The sequence below is a fragment of the Plecotus auritus genome (assembly GCF_963455305.1).
Source record: "Plecotus auritus genome assembly, chromosome: 8".
Classification (NCBI taxonomy): Eukaryota; Metazoa; Chordata; class Mammalia; order Chiroptera; family Vespertilionidae; genus Plecotus; species Plecotus auritus.
In genome coordinates, this window is record NC_137782.1 from 144,709,355 (window position 1) to 144,727,343 (window position 17,989).

A 17,989-nucleotide genomic window follows, 5' to 3' on the forward strand; every position below is an offset into this window, starting at 1 on the left:
ATTACACATAGGACCTAATGTCTTTATTTTGTTTCCAGCAAACGGCTAAAAACCATTCAGTAAAACTTATATGGCCTTTGATTATTCAGCTAATAAGTTGGTTAGATATTTTGTAGGCTAATTGAATATAAAATGCTCAAGCTGTTTGCCCATTTTTGTTTAAAATAAATTTTGTTATATATTGAATTTTCTTTTACTGTGCTTCTTTGTTTTCTGGGCACTGTTTCTGTGCAACTTTTTAAACTTCAAAGAGAAAAATAATGGAAAATGTACAGGTGCCCCAAGATAAGGTGCAGACATTGCTTTTTTAGGTTTTAAACTTCTCCCTTTTTTCAGTATTTGATGATTTTCACTGTTTATATAATGTGCAGTCTCTTAATGTGTCACATTTAGTTCGTGATGTTTATATTAGCAGACATTTGGTCCTGTCCAAAATGTCCACTGAGACATTTGGTCCAAGCCAAAAGGACCTTGACTTTTTTTTTAAGTTCATTGACTTTTTTTTTTTTTTGGAGAGAGAGAGAGAGAACGAGAACATAACATTGATTTGTTGTTACACTTATTTATGCATTCATTGGTTTGTATGTGCCCTAACCAGGGATTGAACCTGCAACTTTGGCATATTAGAACGACGCTCTAACCAACTGAACTACCTGGCCAGAGCAAAAGTTTCTTAAAATTTGGGCCTGTCCAAAATGTCCATGATTAAAAAACATCTGTGGGTTCAGATAGCCCATAATATTTATTTATACTTGTGGTTTCATACATAAAAATACTACTATGTTTATTGATCCAGTAATTGGTTTTGACTGTATTATCAATGCTTGTATAATAATGCTTCCTGCCTTGGTAGCCTCGCTGGTAATGACACGTGGATATGTTAAATAGGTGGGTGTGGATCAAATGTCTCTTTGGGTATTTTGATACAGGACCAGATACCAAGGACCATATGTCTCTGTGATTGTTTTGCGCAGGACCAAATGCTCTGCAAGGGTTAAATAGGATGCACTGTTTTCTTTTTAATCTGTTTATACAATTTATTATTTAACCAAAGTTTATCTATGCACTAGGGTTTACTGTTGCTCAGTAACATGTAATAATGAAGGTCATATAGAGCACTGAAGTTGCTTGTGTTTCTGGAGCTTATACACACACACACACACACACACACACACACACACACACACACACACACACTAGAGGCCTGGTGCATGAAAATTCGTGCACTCGGGGCGGGGGTCCCTCAGCCCGGCCTGCACCCTCTCACAATCTGGGACCCCTTGGGTAGGGTCCCTAGGCCTGGCCTGAGATCAGGGCCTATCAGGGCTTTCCTTCCCTGGGCTGCAGGCAGCTGGCCCCACTCCCGCCGCTGTCACTGCTTGCCATCTGTGCAGCGCTCCCCCCCTTCCCTGCCACCGGTGGCCTCCCTCTACAGGTGACAGGCTGGGGTGCAATGGCTTGGCTGGCCTGGGCCTCCCTCTTTTCTTTGCTGGGGGGTGGGGCCAGCCCTGCGAGGGGCTGTCTGCCTACCTGATCGCCCCTAACTGCTTGCCTACCTACCTGATCAGCCCTAACCACTGGTCTGCCTACCTGATCACTCCTAACCACTCTGCCTGCCTGCCTGATTGCCCCTAACCACTTGCTTGGGGGCGGGGCCAGCCTGGTGAGGGGCTGTCTGCTTACCTGATCTCCCCTAACTGCTTGCCTGCCTACCTGATCACCCCTAACCGCTGGTCTACCTACCTGATAACCCCTAACTGCTGGTCTGCCTACCTGATCACCCCTAACCACTCTTCCTGCCTGCCTGATTACCCCTATCCCCTTGCTTGGAGGTGGGGCCAGCCCGGTGAGGGGCTGTCTGCCTACCTGATCACCCCTAACCGCTGGTCCGCCTACCTGATCACCTCTAACCGCTGGTCTGCCTACGTGATCACCCCTAACCACTCTGCCTGCCTGCCTGATTGCCCCTTACCACTTGCTTGGGGGTGGGGCCAGCACTGACTTCCGGTTGGTCAGCCTCCAGTCGTTACTGGTCATTATGACCCAGGGTTTTTATATATTAGGATTTGAGACCTTCAGTCTTCTCAGAAGCTCAGGGAATGCTGACAAATTTTATGATTTTCTAGTTTATGTTTATTATTCACCATATTATAGGTAGTTTTGTTGGAAATGTGTTAATAAATGTAGCATTAAGCAGTTTTATAAGCCTTTTAGAATGTGGTTTGTCTCTTCTAACACAAGGCAATATGGTAATTGGAAGAAGTTTAGCGCTGAGTTTTCCAAAGTGCGTTTTTGTACAATACTAATTCTATAGATCATTAATAAATATTACGTGGGATAAAATAGTTAATTAAGTTTGGGAAACATAGGGTTAAGTAATGTTAAATAGGTTTCTTTCTTGAAGGGCTTTAAAAATGGTGGTGCTTTGTGAATTCCTGAGAGAGGAATGAATCTACAAAAATTTGAAAAGTTTGATCTTATGTTTACAATATACTACTCCTTTGTTTATTAATTTTGGGGGTATTTTTTACTTTTTATTATGCTTATTTCAGGTTAATAATTGAATTCTTTGCTTTAATTTTAAAGGTATTTCTTCTTAGGTATCTGGAGGTTTTAGCATATAATTTGAAAATATAACCAGCATACTGTTTAAAAATACATTTACCCTGTATTTCTTTTTTGGACTCACTCTGTACTATAGGGTTTCTCAAATATTTTCATTTTGGAGCCTTTTTTATATGGATCATTTTTAGGGACTAATGTTTTATGCAACAAATATTTATACAATGCTAATTCTGTGTGCCAGGAAGGTTAAGTGACTTATTCCGAGTCCCATAGTTAGTAGGTAGCTGAGCAGGCTGGCTTCAGTCTGTGCTCTTACAGATTTGCTATGATACTTCTTTTGATACATCTTGCCAGTTAGCTCTCTCAAAAAAGGGTTGCACTTATTTTCAATCAGTTTAACCAGAATTTACCGATATTGGATGATAAAATATTAAAAAAACATTAACAGCTTAATAGATACAAAATGATGTACTTTTATTCTGTAAAAGTACATGATAAAGTAGATTAATTTAGAAATAAAGCTATAAGTTAAATGTTTGTTAATTAAAAACAGCTTTTCTAGATGATTATATTTTACCATTAGAAATTTGAAAGTAAAGGGGACATTGACTAAGGTTATTGCTAAAGGAAATGGTATTTTGGTGATTCCTAGAATGAGTCTTTAGAGACAGATCACATTGTTTAATAACTTGGTATGGCAAATATTTTGTAGTAGAGATACTTAATTGTATAAAAATATCACAGTTTTGAGAAGTTTTCTATTTGTCAATGATAATCTTTAAAATTATTTATTTAAGATGAATGTTTAGAATTCTAAGGGCACTATGTGCTTATAGTTAAAAATTAAAAACCATGCAGGGGGGTGGAAATTAAAAAGTAAAACCCTCCCTTGTCCCTAGTTCCCTACTCTCAAATGTACTAGATATGTAAAAATCATCCACTATCCCATCTGCTGTTCTTATTTTCCAGCTGTAACTACTAGTAATTATTTGTAACATTTATTTTTTATGTAAAAGTCTAACTTCTTTTCTCTATCTCTCTCTCTTTTTTTTGATGGAGCTGTGAATTTTTTGGAATTGTGAATATTCTTTTAAAATATGGAGTCCAGCTAAATGAACTTCATTTGGCATACTGCCTGAAGTATGAGAAATTTTCAGTATTTCGTTACTTTTTGAAGAAAGGTTGCCCATTGGCACCGTGGAATCATATGTCTGAATTTATAAATCATGCAATTAAAGCACAGACAAAATATAAGGAATGGTTGCCATCTCTCCTGCTTGCTGGATTTGACCCACTGAATCTTCTATGCAGTTCTTGGTAAGAAATCCTACAATAGTGGACCTTACCTTTTTGAGTGAATATACTATATTTAAGTTCCCTCAGTTTCTTGAGATCTGGTGTTGGGATGAGGGTGTGTGTGTGTGTATGTGACTGATGGCTGGATTGGGGGGCTGCTAATAGTGAGATTGAATGTAGGGATAGATTCCTAGAAAAAGGTAGGCTGTGACTGGAAGGGAGTAGAAAGGGATTATGCCTATGGAATATAGAAGCAAAAGCAAAGTTTAGATACATATTCTCATCTCCACTTAACTTTTTATTTAGTTTACAGCAGGTTGAGTCCCTGATTTTATTCATGCCAGTAAACTCTTCTGAGAGGGATATTTCTTCTACCTAGACTACCGCTCATGCTCCCGTTAAAATTCCTCTGACAGGATGGTTGTAGCTGCTTTGTAGACTTCTGGTATCCCCTAGTCAGCTAGACTGAGTACTCCTGTTCTACAGCATTTTGTTGATTTGAACGTTGTCTCCCTTAATAAATACTAGTTTCTGAAGTAGCTGAGGATAAAACTTGTTTACTTCAGGTAGTTTCTCAGAAGGGTAGCCTCTACGAGTGATTATATGCAAGTTGGGTCAGGATTTTTCTTGGGCAAGAAGAGGAAAACCGTTCCACAGCCTCCAGCCTTTACAAAAGTTGTCAGTGTCTAGTCAGGGCTGAGAAGGTCGTTGTAGCAGTGAGAAAACTCTTTTGACCTGATAATTCAAGTGGGAAGATAAAATACAACTCCCTAGGAAAATAGAGGACGGGTATTTTATAAAATTTCAATAAAACATTCTAAAAGGCTTAAGTTTTGTGCTTCAGAAACTATCATTTACTAAAATAATGTTTAGACATATATTGAGGTTTTCTGTGTCAGCAGAAAAGTATTTTGATATCTTGTTATTTATCTTTTCAAAAGAGGTTCATCCAGGTAACTGAATGGTCCCTACTTGTAAATTTAGTTTGGATTGCTGGAGACTCTGTCTTCCACCTGGTGGCTACCCCATCTGTATGTGAAGAACAGGTCTTTATTTGGCAATATTCAAGTATTTCACCTTTTTATTATATCTGCCATTGTAAAGAATTCAGTAATTTTCACTAAGCAGAGGTTTTCTGCCTAGGGCTTTGTTGTAGGTGGTTTGAGGAATATAGAAGCAAAAGCAAATTTAGATACACATTCTCATCTCCACGTTACTTTTTGTTTAGTTTACAGCAGGTTGAGTCCCTGATAGTATTCACTCCTTTTTCCAACAGCTGATTAATACATAGTTATCTGTCAAATGCTCATTTGTGCACTTCCCTCTATATCTTTTCAATACATTTTCACTGAAACATTGTATTTTTAAGATAATTGAATGAAAAAAAAGATTATTGGCAGTTTATTTAGAAATCTTTGATTTTAAAAAGTTATTTGTATATCTATACTGTACTTGTCTTATTAACAGATACACACTCTCACACACATGTAACTGAGATATAAACACTCGCTAATGAATGCTATGTCTAGCTGTTAACAAAGCTATTTAAGTACCCATAGTATTTTATTAGTGAATTTTATTGTTGTGTTTGGGCACCTGACAGCTAGCTGCAGTTGCCCCTTACCATTCTAGGATTTACCCCCTGACTCCAGCCCCAAAAGGCGGGTGCCTGTGGACAGACAGCCTTGACAGTGTGTCCCCTTTACTCTCTTCCATCACTTGGTGCTTGTCCCCAAGGCACCACTTTCTTCTCAGCCACACTCTTTGAGTTCTCCTACTGAAGCTACTAACTCAACTCCATATTATTTGACTGTTACTTTCAGTTCTCTGGTTTCTAGTATATGTATTTCTTGTTTCTAGTTTATTTCTTTAACCAACACTTAGAATACTACCTAACACATGGTAGGCATTATTTTAAGTTCTTTATAGTAACTTATCCTATATAATAAAAGCCTAATATGCTAAGTGTCCGGTCATCCGTTCAACCAATCAAAGTGTAATATGCTAATAATATGCTAAGGCAGCTCAACTGCTCGCTATGATGTGCACTGATCACCAGGGGGCAAACAGTCAACCAGTCGCTATTAAGTGCACTGTCCATCAGGGGGCAACCAGTAGATTAGCTTGCTGCTGGGGTCAGGCCGATCGGGACCAAGTGTGATGGGCCAGACACTCCCTGGAGCCCTCCTGCAGTCCTTCCTGGCTGGTCAACCTCCCGCTTCCCTCCCCGGCCCTGATTGTGCACCAGTGGGGTCCCTTGGCCTGGTCTGCACCCTCTTGCAATCCATGACCCCTTGGGGATGTCAGAAAGCTGGTTTCAGCCCTATCCCGCAGGCCAGGTTGAGGGACCCCACTGATGCACGAATTCGTGCACCAGGTCTCTAGTTTACTATAAAATACACTGGATACTATTATTTTTATTTTACAATTGAGATATAGTAATTAACATACTTGCCAAGCTCACACAGCTAGTTAGTAGAGCTTAGTTTTGAACCCAGGTTGTCCTGTTGTGTGGCTCAAGTCTGTCTTTCTAACCACTGTGCTATGCTACCTTAGCCCTGTGTATCTATGGGGATATGGTGGTTATATCATGTGATTTCAGGTATTTTAATCGTTTGCCTATCCTGGGGGGACCTGTGCCATCTTACCTTGCTCTGGTTTGCTCCTCAATTAGGAAGAACCTATGCAGGGGGAAAAATTAAATATTGCCCTTTTTCCTTTCCTTCTCAGCCAATTACATAGTCTACTGGAAGGAGAGGGAATTATTTAGATTTATTCTCCTAGAAGGTTTTGTAAAATATACTCTCCCATTCAGTTCTGAGAGGCCTCCTTTCCCCCAATGTGAATAGCCCATTTGATAATCTTTGTGGTAATAAGCCATTAAATATAGTATAAGCTCTATTTATTGGATCGGTTAGGATATAACGGAATTAAGAACCCATAAACTACAAATTTCTTTGAAGTAAATTGTAAAACTTGCAGCTATCTGGATTGAGAATGCCAATTGCATATAGTTTACTCAGAAGGGGCAACTTTATATTCATTAGAAAATTTCACTTAAAAAAAAATGCTTAACATGGTCAAATTTTTGTTCTCTGATATTTTATTGAGTGAATAAAGCCAGTGTTTACACTGAATATGATAAATGTTTTGCTTCCTTTGATCAAATTTACATTCATAGATAGAGCTGTTATAAGAAAAATTCTTCCATAAAATTCCAATATGCTGTTAAAGTGGATTTTGGTTATATCTTATTTATATCACATGTAAGTCAGTTGCTTAATCTTTGTCATGTAAATTATAAATGTCTTTCCTAGGTATTTTTTGTCTTAAACGTTCTTTAAAAATGTGTCTGGCTGAATAATTGCCTATCACAATATAATCTACAGAGTTGAAATATTTTTTCAACTTTAAATGCAACACTAGGTGCCTCCAACTGAATGTATTAAGTAATAGAAAGTAAATGTCATCCGTACATTTAGTTGATGAACTGTCATTCATTTATGATTGTACAACTGCTTCGTACAATGTAATGGTCAGCGTAGTACAGTAACAATACATTTTTAGTGGCATTATCAGCATTGGTAAAATTAGTTATTTTATCTAAAGTTGTGTAAACAGATTTATTTCTTGTGTGTATGTGCGCGCGTGCGCGTGCGTGTGCGTGTTTAGATAACTGAATAAAAATGACTTAGTATTTGGTCCCAGTGTGACTTAAAGCACATTAATACAGAAAAATGAAACCATTACAAAAGAAATAAGGAACCAGAACCCAGTAACCTTTGGTGTGGAGTTCCTAGAAAACAAAGGACATTTTTTTGCCCTTGAATATACTTTATCATTTTATTTGTTCTAGTATTTCCTCAAAGTTGTGATTTCATTGAAAGGTTCTTGAGAAGTAAATTTTTTCCCCAAGGCATTTGTGCAACACCGAGTTCTTTGTTATATAGAAGTTTGTGTATTAGAGAATTAAGAATTTGGGAAATAATTTTCATACTTTGATCAGTCATTTCTGATTAGTCACTTTGACCCTGAATTATAAAAAGTAAATTGTTTTTGAGATGACAAGTTTAGAGCATTTTATTCAGTTTCTTTTTTTTCTTTTTACTCCCCCCCTTTCTTTAGTCCTTGCTCAATAATGAGTCCAAAAAATAAACAAACTAAAAAACGACTTTGAAAAGACTTTCTCTTTTTAAAGTAATTTCTAGAGGCCCTAATCATTTTCTTTTTCTTCAGACAGTGTGATGGCAGGGGAGTACCTAATTGAGTAATTGTTAGAATGTATAGTTCTCATTAAACTTTGACCAAATTTCATGTTATCAGACCTAATGAAAATTTCAAACCAGTTCTAGTAATATCAAACATTTATATAACATTTTATAGTTTTAAAAGTATGTTTACTGTATTTTCTCATATTATTTTCACAATTAGTCCCCTGAAATAGGTTGAGTATTATTCTCATTTTAGAGGACCAGGATCAAGGGCTTGAAGAATTTCAGCAACATGTTTGTAAGTAGTGGAGGTAGTATTAGAAATCAGAAACTGTCCTAGACCAGAGCTCTTTCCATTAGATTCAAATGCTTATAAAATTTGGGAAGTCTCTTTTGGGTAGGTTGGTAGGAAATCTGAAATTATTTTGTAGAAATAGAGGGAGAACTGTTCTGAAGATTTGCTTTTGGTTCTTAGAGACAAAACTGATTCTGCTACATTCTTTAGAGCTGAATCTATAATGCAGAAGGTTCTTAGAGGAGAACAGTTGCACATCCCTGGGAGTTGGGCAGAAGCAAGCTGTCTCTCCCATATATTTAGTTTAGGGATGAATTTGGGTATTTGGGCTTTACCCTTTCAGGACTTTTAAAGCAAGATGGTCCAGTTGGGAGAAGATAATGGCAAATCTGCTGAGGATACTGGTTGCTGTCTCTGTCTTTTCTTGACACTGCTGCTGGGGAGTGGGAAGGAAAGTTCCTACCCTCTCTGAGAGTAGAGTTTCCTCTTGTCATCTATTAAACGACTCACACAGAGTCAATTCAGTTTGCTTTAAGAACCTATAGATGATTATTCATATCCACTGAACTTGCCTCCAGTTACGTGAATATTTTCTGTGCTGCAGTTTTCTGCCTTCCATAGTAAGGTGTTGTAAGAATAGCTTTGTGGTGTTTATTTTCAGGATGAATCCTTGATGTATTTTGTGTCTAATGGTGCATTAACATCTTGCTAATACAGGATTGACTCAGTCAGTGATGACACCCTTATCTTTACTTTGGAGTTTACTAATTGGAGGAGACTTCCTCCAGCTGTTGAAAAGAAGCTCTCTGCTCGTGTTTCAAATTCCTCGTGGTCTCTACAGCAACATATTGGTAAGAAAGTACAATTTTTAGAGACACATGACTATGTTTTCTTCTCTTCCTTCTTTAGCTATATTGTAATTTTAAGTAATGAGAGTTGTTGGAGAATATATTAAGTAGAGCATCATTTGCATTTTCTTTTGTGGAGAAAGGATGGGACTGGATGGGGGGGGGATCATAGTAATTTCCTTCAACAAAAATTATATTTGATTTTATAAGGTTAGCCTAAAAGGCATATAAAGAAAACGAGGTATTTGCTGATATTTTTATTTAATGATATTCTTTTAATTTTAGTAAGGATTATGTAAACAAAATGAGTCCTAAAAATCTTGTTAGTGGATGTTTAGTTTGTTAGAAAAAATGCTAAACTTAATTTTCTTTTCCAGGATGTGTTTGTATTTGTGTTCTTTCTTAAATATTTTATCATTTCTAAAAGGAAGTATTACCATCCTTTATTTCTACCTGTCCTTACTGAATGCATGCTGATGTGTTGGTATAATATAAGTATGGAGGTGAGCTGGGTGAAAATTCTGTGAATTGATTGGTATTTTATATGACTGTTTTAAAACAAATTCTCAATTTATTATCAAATTGATATTTTGTGACTGTTTTAAAATAACTTCTCAACTTACTTTAGCTTAATTAAAAAGTTTTTAAGCCCTGGCTAGTATGGCTCAGTTGGGCACCATTCTGTGCACTGAGAGGTTACTGGTTCGATTCCTGATGAGGGCACATGGCCAGGTTATGGGCTCGATCCCCAGTAGGAGGCATGCAGAAGGCAGCTGATCCATGTTACACACTCACATTGATGGTTCTCTCTTTTCCGTTCCTCTGTCTCTAAAAATCAATATAATATTGTTTTAAAAAAGTTTATAAGCTAATTAAAACAATTACAGAGCATGTAGTAGGAGATTTTACACAAGGAAACCAGTTTAAACATAATATATGCAAAATATTCCTATTTTGTTATTCAGATTTATTTTACTTTCACTTCATTTTGTTAACCAGATTATGAATCTTAAGTTAAGAAAATTATATCTTCACTGCTATTTTTACATGAAATGTAACTGCATAAAACATGTTGAATAGGCTTTTAACAAGTGAGCTTATGCATATGTAGAAATACCTTATTTCTCAGATAATTACATTTAAGTAAATTTTCTCAATCAAAAACAGAAATTCAGGAAAATATGCTCTTGAACTGAGATGTATTCAAACTGTTGGAGAGGTTTCTGTTGAAGAAAAAGTAATCTGGATTTTCTGAGCCTTCTAGTACAGAGTTTTTTAAATGGTAAAGTTGGAAAACTCACTGGCATGCAATTCTTAATGTTGAGAATTGCATGTGCTTTTACTAATTATGTATCTTTAGCAGTAGAGAACAGTTATCCATTCGGAATAGATAGACTATGGGGCAATGGACTTGGGAACAAAAAATCAGAAGAGGGAGCATATGCCAAATGGGAAAATTATTGCAGCTTATCAGTAAAGATATGTGAGAGTTTACTTGGAAGACTTTAACATACAGCAAGTTTGTCCAGATGAAGGTAAAAATTGTGTATGAGTACATTACCCTGCAATAGACTGCATCCACCAAGGGCTTCTTGTTTAGGCACTAGGTAGAGCTTGTGTAAGGTAATAATCATCATCTTAGATCATTTGAATGTTGGCAGAGGGCAGGCCGGAGATGCATGGTTGTGGGAAGTATAGATATGTGGGTATGTGTGATGTATGGGCAGTTCTGGCTATTGTAAAGTAGGCATTAATAAGCATGATGCATTAAGAATTGGGTTTATTTTGATCATTGTTTTGATTTTAATAAAACTTCCTATAACAAGTATCCTATTTTGGATCGTTCTTCTGTCCGTACATACAACCAAATGAACAAAATTGGAGAATTCCATATAAGAATAAAAAGTTAAAGGTTGCCTGTCTGCTAGTAGATCTATAGATAAATTTGATTTAACATACTAAATTGAAAATGATTGGGTCAGAAAAGTAACTTAAAATTACAGCATGATTTCAGACATCATTTTCTAACTATGATCAGTACCACACTCCAAGAAGAAAGAGATTTATTTAACAAATTGAAATCTGGTTTTAACAGGTTTTCATGAAAGTGTGTTTTACCTACAGCTTCTGGGCTTTTTCATACTCTAAATGCAGGGCATGGCTCCATCTTCTCAGCTTCGTGGCAACACATCTGGGAATGCTATGTATCAGTGAAACTGGCACAGGAATTTTGTCTGATTTGAAATACTGCATAAATGATTATAAAATTCCCTTATTCACTGGCATAATAAACTAAGATGGCACTGTTGGGTATATTATTATCTGTGTTAATAATCTACAGATGAAAGACTGCTTCAGTTCAAATGAATATGGTTTAGACCAGCTGTGGGCAAACTACGGCCCGCGGGCCGGATCCGGCCCATTCGGCTGTTCTATCTGGCCAGCGGAGCCGAAAGAGCGGAGGGTTCTCTTGCTCTCCCCTCCGCTCCTTTACTTTGAATTTATATTAGTTCACACAAACACTCCATCTATGCTTTTGTTCCGGCCCTCCGGTCCAGTTTAAGAACCCATTGTGGCCCTCGAGTCAAAAAGTTTGCCCACCCCTGGTTTAGACCTCTAATTGTTCATCAGGCCAGTGATCTATTGTGCTCATGGCGGGGAGGGGGGTTCAAAATGGTGCAACTAAAGTTAGGGCCAAAATCTGGAATAACTATGCTATTTTCTTTTTATTATTATTATTATTACTATTATTATTTGGAAAGATTTCCTAAAAATTTCAGTGGCTTAGACGATGTTAGAGAATTATTTTGTGTTTAATCACAGTTTAAAGAACCTTAGGCTTAAAGTCAAATCACTTGATTCTGGTATCAGATATGTTGTTGATTGACAGTGTCAACATGGGCCGGTCACTTAAGCTTTCCATAACAAATGTGTACTGGTCCAATTTGGCTTGATTGCAAATGATTAAGCTTCCACACATAGCCTATATAATAAAAGCCTAGGTGGCGTCACGCGATGTCGTCACAAGATGGCCACCACAAGATGGCCAGCAGGGGAGGGCAGTTGTGGGAGATCAGGCCGGCAGGGGAGGGCAGTTGGGGGTGAACAGGCCAGCAGGGGAAGGCAGTTGGGAGCGATTGGGCCGGCAGGGGAGAAGTTAGGCATCGATCACGCTGGCAGTGGAGCTTTTAGGGGGCAATCAGGCTGGCAGGCAGAAGCAGTTAGGGGCAATCAGGCAGGCAGGCAGGCAGGTGAGCGGTTAGGAGCCAGCAGTCCTGGATTGTGAGAGGGGATGTCCCTGTGGGATCAGGCCTAAACCAGCAGTCGGACATCCCCCGAGGGGTCCCAGATTGGAGAGGGTGCAGGCTGGGCTGAGGGACACCCCCTTCCCCTTGCATGAATTTCGTGCACCGGGCCTCTAGTATTAGCATAAACAAACAAATGGTTTATTTAGCTTTAAAGGGAGGGTTACCATGATGCAGTCAGATGACCAGGAAAGGCTTGTCAGTGCTGCAGAAGGCTGTGGGGCAGCAGAGGAGCTCACCTCAGTCAGCCCAAGGAGTTTGTAAGTGAGCATAGTCTGTCAAAATGGAGAAGCTGGAGAAGCACTAAGGATCCCTTATACCTGAGTGAGCAGCTCTCTTATACCTGCACAGCCACCCTTTATCTTTATTCTGGGTGTGTAATAGGGATCTACATTAATAAGAACATGCAGAATGAAGAGATGTCAATTTAATAGCCAACCTCACTTTTACCCATGCACTTGTCAGTTACTCTGTCAGTCTCATCCATCTGTGCCCATGGCATGCTCAGTGTTTGCAGCTGATAGGCTACTCTCTAGTATGCCAACATACTTCTGTCCTTACCAGGGACATTTATGACATTTGTGATTTAGGACCAATTATTGTTCTTGATCTCATTGGGTAAAGAGACTTCCTTTTTTTGTCAGGGGTGGGGTACGTCCAGCCTGCGGGACATATAAGGCCTGTGAAATCATTTGGTCTGGCCCTGCCAAAGCATTAGGGTGAGTTAATTAAATGTTTGACCGAATATAGCAGGCTAATTTTCAAGTTGATAATTTTGTATGTCCCTCGAATGATGTAAATATCTAAGTGGCCCTAGAAAAAAGGTTCCCCACCCCTGTAACAGGTAATAGTTGAACATCGTTAACCTACTTGTTGAAATTGAACCTGCTTACTCCTTTGGAAAACTAGGAGGGGGGTGGTAGTTGCAGTTTGGGTATGCTCTCCATATGTATTCTTGCTAATCCCTCCAGTGCTCCCTTCACCAGTGTTTTCCCATCTTAGGAGTGAGAGTGATGATTCTTCCTTTAAGTTTACAGAACAGGGTAAAGTTTAAATGGACATGAAAACACTGGAAATAAATGTGCTATGTATTATAGATTACTAGTATGTAGTCTGATTTATAATGGGGAGTCTATGACTCATGGTTTAAGAAAATACTCATCTTTTTTTAGACTTAGGTTTATGTACAAAATCAGATAATTGTTTTGCATTTTTTATTTGGCATTTTGAAACACTTGTGGTTCAAGGAGTTTCCCAGACTTTAGTAAATTAAACTAAACTCAAACCAATAAGCTTAAAGTAAATTGTAAGATGATGGATTAACTTTAGTGGTTTAGAAGATATTAAAGATATTAGAGAATTAGTATGTCCCAGGCCCTATGAGGATTTACAGTTTAAGGAACCCTCGACTTGGAGTCATACCAGCTGATCTGGTATCAGCTGGACTCTTGATACTATTTGTCCTTGTTGCTGTGATCCTGGTCTGCTAATCATTGCTACAGTTCATGGGGATTTATATAAGATTTCTTGGATTAATAAAAGGCATTACATTTGATTCACATAAAACCATTAGCTATTATTAGTACTTTCCATGTCCGTGGACATTTTCTTTAGTGAAAACTTTTCATCATGGAAAATGAAACTGCTATTGTATGATTCTTAATTAAGTGCATGTGGACTATCCTTTAATTGGTAATTAGCTTAGGCGCAGTGGTTTTAGTATGTGCATTCCCACTCATGTTTTGGGGTCAGACACACTTGAATTTGAATGTTAGGTCATCTACCACATGTTAGATGTATGACCTTTGGAAAGTTACTTGAACCCCTGTTTTCTTATTTCTGTAGCGTAGGGTAATGAAGATTAAAAGAGAATGTGTGTGAAGTGTATGGGCATATGGCATGCACTTTTCTCTCTGTGTCAATTTTGAAATTTCATTCTATGTCATGGACAAGAAGAGAAAAACTTTTGTAAGCTACACATTTATTCACTTAACTAGAGGCCTGATGCACGAAATTCATACATGGGGTGGGGGGTGGGGGGTGCGTGGGAGGGCGGTGGTCCCCGCAGCCCAGCCTGCACCCTCTCCAATACGGGACCCCTTTGGGGCAGTCAGACATCCCTCTCACAATCCTGTACCGCTGGCTCCTAATCGCTCACCTGCCTGCTTGCCTGCCTTGTCACCCCTTACTGCCCCTTTGCTGGCCTGGTCGCCCCTAACTGCCCCCCCTGCCAGCATGGTCGCCCCCAACTGCCCCCCACCCCCGCCAGCCTAGTCACCCCTCACTGCCCCCACTGCCAGCCTAATTGCCCCTAACTGCCCCCCCCGTCAGCATGGTCGCCCCCAACTGCACCCCCCCGCTGGCCTGGTCATCCCTAACTGCCCCCCCCCCTGCCAGCCTGGTTGCCCCCAACTGCACTCCCCCACCGGCCTGGTCATTCCTAACTGCCCCCCCCGCCGGCCTCGTCGCCTCTTCCTGCTCCCCCTGCTGGCCTGGTCACCCCTAACTGCCCCCCCCCCCCCGCTGGCCTGGTCGCCTCTTACTGCCCCCCTTCCCCGCTGGCCTGGTCACCCCTAACTGCCCCCGCTGATGGCCTGGTCACCCCCAACTGCCCCCCCCCCGGCCTAGTCACTCCTCACTGCCCCCACTGCCAGCCTAATCGCCCCTAACTGCCCCCCCTGCCGGCCTGGTCGCCCCAACTGTCCCCCCTGCTGGCCTGGTTGCCCTACACAGCCTGCTTGTTCAGTCGTTTGGTCGTCCGTCACTAACCCCCTTGCCGGCCTGGTTGCCCATGCAGCCTGCTTGTTCAGTCATTTGGTTGTCCCTCACTAATCCCCCTGCTGGCCTGGTTATAGGCAGCCATCTGGTGAGGGTGTGAGTGTCAATTTGCATATTACATCTTTATTATATAGGATGTGCTAAGTCTGGATGGAGACGATTTGCAAAGAAACAGAGTAAAAAAGGGATGTAACGTTTGTTGCTGTGAGCTATTATTTTTAAGGTTAGTTCATCCGTTTTTTAAGTACCAACTGGTATTGCCAGATATTTAGAATTTGAACATTTAATTTTATATGGCCCTGGGTATTTGCATGTGTGGCCAGCAACTGGAGAGAGAGGAACCAGGTGAAGACTGTTAAACAGAGTTTATTGTGGTTATCCTGGCCCAAGCAGTCTTTCAAAAGACTGAGTAACATATCACTTCTCTTTTACTACATAGAGATGAGAGAAAAAAGGCATTTACCTTAATGTTTAAAATTTTTTCATCTTCCTTGTTTGGTTTGTTTCTCCAGCTGCTGTTCCATCCCTGACCCACCTTTGTCGTTTGGAAATTCGGTCCATTCTAAAACCAGAACACCTACGATCTGATAATTTTATCTGTCAGTTGCCACTTCCCAGAAGCCTACATAATTACCTGTTCTATGCAGAGGTCCTGAGGATGAATGAAGTTCCCGAACTGGCAGTTATTCAAGATGGAGAAATCAGCGAAGCTACTTAACATTTACTCTGTCTTACTCTGAGAACCACCAAGACTTAAGAGGCATGGAGTACAAAGTCTTCATGATTTTATAGGCACAAAAGATAATTTTTGTTTGAGTGGTTGGTTAGGTTTTTTATGCGTGGTATTAGTTCGATGCAACTAGGGCCTTTCTGGTAAAAAATATTATAAACCCAACTTACATTACTTTACTACAATTTCATCACCAGTAAATTTAATTTGTGATCTTCATTTATCTAACCAGATGGTGCTTCTAGTGCTAAACATGGCATATTTCCACCTATGGTTCTGTGTTTATGTGGGGCTATGAGCTTAGAATGGAATGAATTAAAACTTCACTGGAAGTGTACACACAGTGGTGGAATTTATTATTATTATTTTATTTGAGGTTGAACATCTCATATTTATAAAAGAATTATCTTATATTTCATTCTTATCTCTTCAGTCACTTTTGTGAAGAATTGATATTGGTTTCTCACAGGTAAACTCAGGAAAGAATTAAAAAAAAAAGAATGTAGAAAATGAATCATTTTGCTCTTTTTGTTTTTTTTTCTTTTCTTTTTCAGTTCCTTCATAGTCTCTTTTCCTAAAAAAGACTCTTTTTCTGCAAAGGCAAGAACAGACCTAACCTCAGTTAAAAAAAAAATTAGGCTGTTATTGGGATAAATAGGCATTTTGTCACATTTAAAATACTAATCAGGAGACTGGGAGGGCAGAAAGCTATGTATTGCTGTGTCACTTAGTATCACATACAAACATTCAAGCTCCATTCAGCCTCCAAATCAGAGGGCAGCTTTGATCCTATGAAGCAATGATTGCCAATTCTATTAATATTATAGTACTTTTCTTTTTTATTATCTACATAGGTTGTCAAATAGTCCGTGAAATTTAGACCTCAGAGTCCTAGGTTAATGAGACACCGCCTCATTGATTTTACAGTTGCTCATTCTGAATCTAGAGTCAGAGAGGACTGAACACTGGATCAAGTGAGCTATGATAACAAGCTCTGGGGACCAACTTTGAGAGAAAGGTTATGAAAGCATTACCGTCATGATAGACAACTAGATGGGGTCCAAAGGAGGTCAAGTCTGTGTCCTATTATGATCCTATGGCTTAAAATAGATGGGAATGGGTCAGCGGGTCCATCTCTGATGGTCCTTTGCTGTTTGATAAAAGCAGCAATGAAGGCAGGCCAAGTGATGGAGGTATTGTTAATGTCCAGAGGACCAAGTGATGGAGGCATTGTTAATGTTCAGACTGAACTCAGCGCTGGTTAGAACTATAGTTGCTGCCTGTGGAATGGAGATAAAGTTTGAATGTGTGTACACAGGCAGAAATAGGGTAGATATGGAAAACCAGGTGGAAATTCTGATACTTAATAAATTCCAAGAATGTATTTACTATGTAGTATTTTTAAAGTGTTGTCCTAATCTTTATATTTCCAAACTCTAAGTCTCTGATTTTTAGTATAACCAGTTTTTTCTTAGGGCTAAATGTACATAAAATGTTTACATTTGAGGGTGAGTCTTTTCATGTGTTTTTGTTCATTGTTCAATATGTAATAAAAATTCAACTCTTCATAACTTATCATTGAGCTCTTATTCTTAAAAATTTGAAAATTAATATTTCAGAGACATTTAAAGCCCTTGGTATTAAAACAAATGATTTTACTTACTGTGTATAATATCTTTCAGACAATTTTATAATAAAATATTTATGAGTTTTATGACCTATAGCAAGGAGTCAGTGAGAAATCTGAAAGTATCTAATGGTGGGTTAGTTAGAGTTACAGTTTCTGATCAAAATGAGACATCTAGTTAGTGTGATGCTTAGGCTTTGCCCTGTAGGCACAGTGCTTCAATACTGTTTAACATGGTGAGCCTAGTGAGGAACCCCATGCAATAGTTCTTTAATGGTGGTACGTATTACCAGAGTAAGACACAGATCAGCTGTAATGACAGTTGTCAAGAGTT

The 17,989-nt window shown here is 39.0% G+C and overlaps 1 protein-coding gene across 2 annotated transcripts in view; it reads left to right on the forward strand.

Moving 5' to 3' along the window:
- ASB3 (ankyrin repeat and SOCS box containing 3) overlaps positions 1–17,748 on the forward strand; it is a 93,514-nt gene extending 75,766 nt beyond the window's left edge. Inside the window, exons 9-11 of one of the 2 annotated variants that reach the window (XM_080683299.1) lie at positions 3,625–3,882; positions 9,085–9,218; positions 15,811–17,602. In XM_080683299.1, coding sequence (XP_080539425.1) covers positions 3,625–3,882; positions 9,085–9,218; positions 15,811–16,016 — 598 coding nt within the window. In that variant the 3' untranslated portion in view covers positions 16,017–17,602. Of the gene's footprint in view, positions 1–3,624; positions 3,883–9,084; positions 9,219–15,810 lie in introns of both variants that reach the window. The other variant, XM_080683300.1, reaches the window with a different exon arrangement.
- Positions 17,749–17,989: the final 241 nt, after the last annotated feature.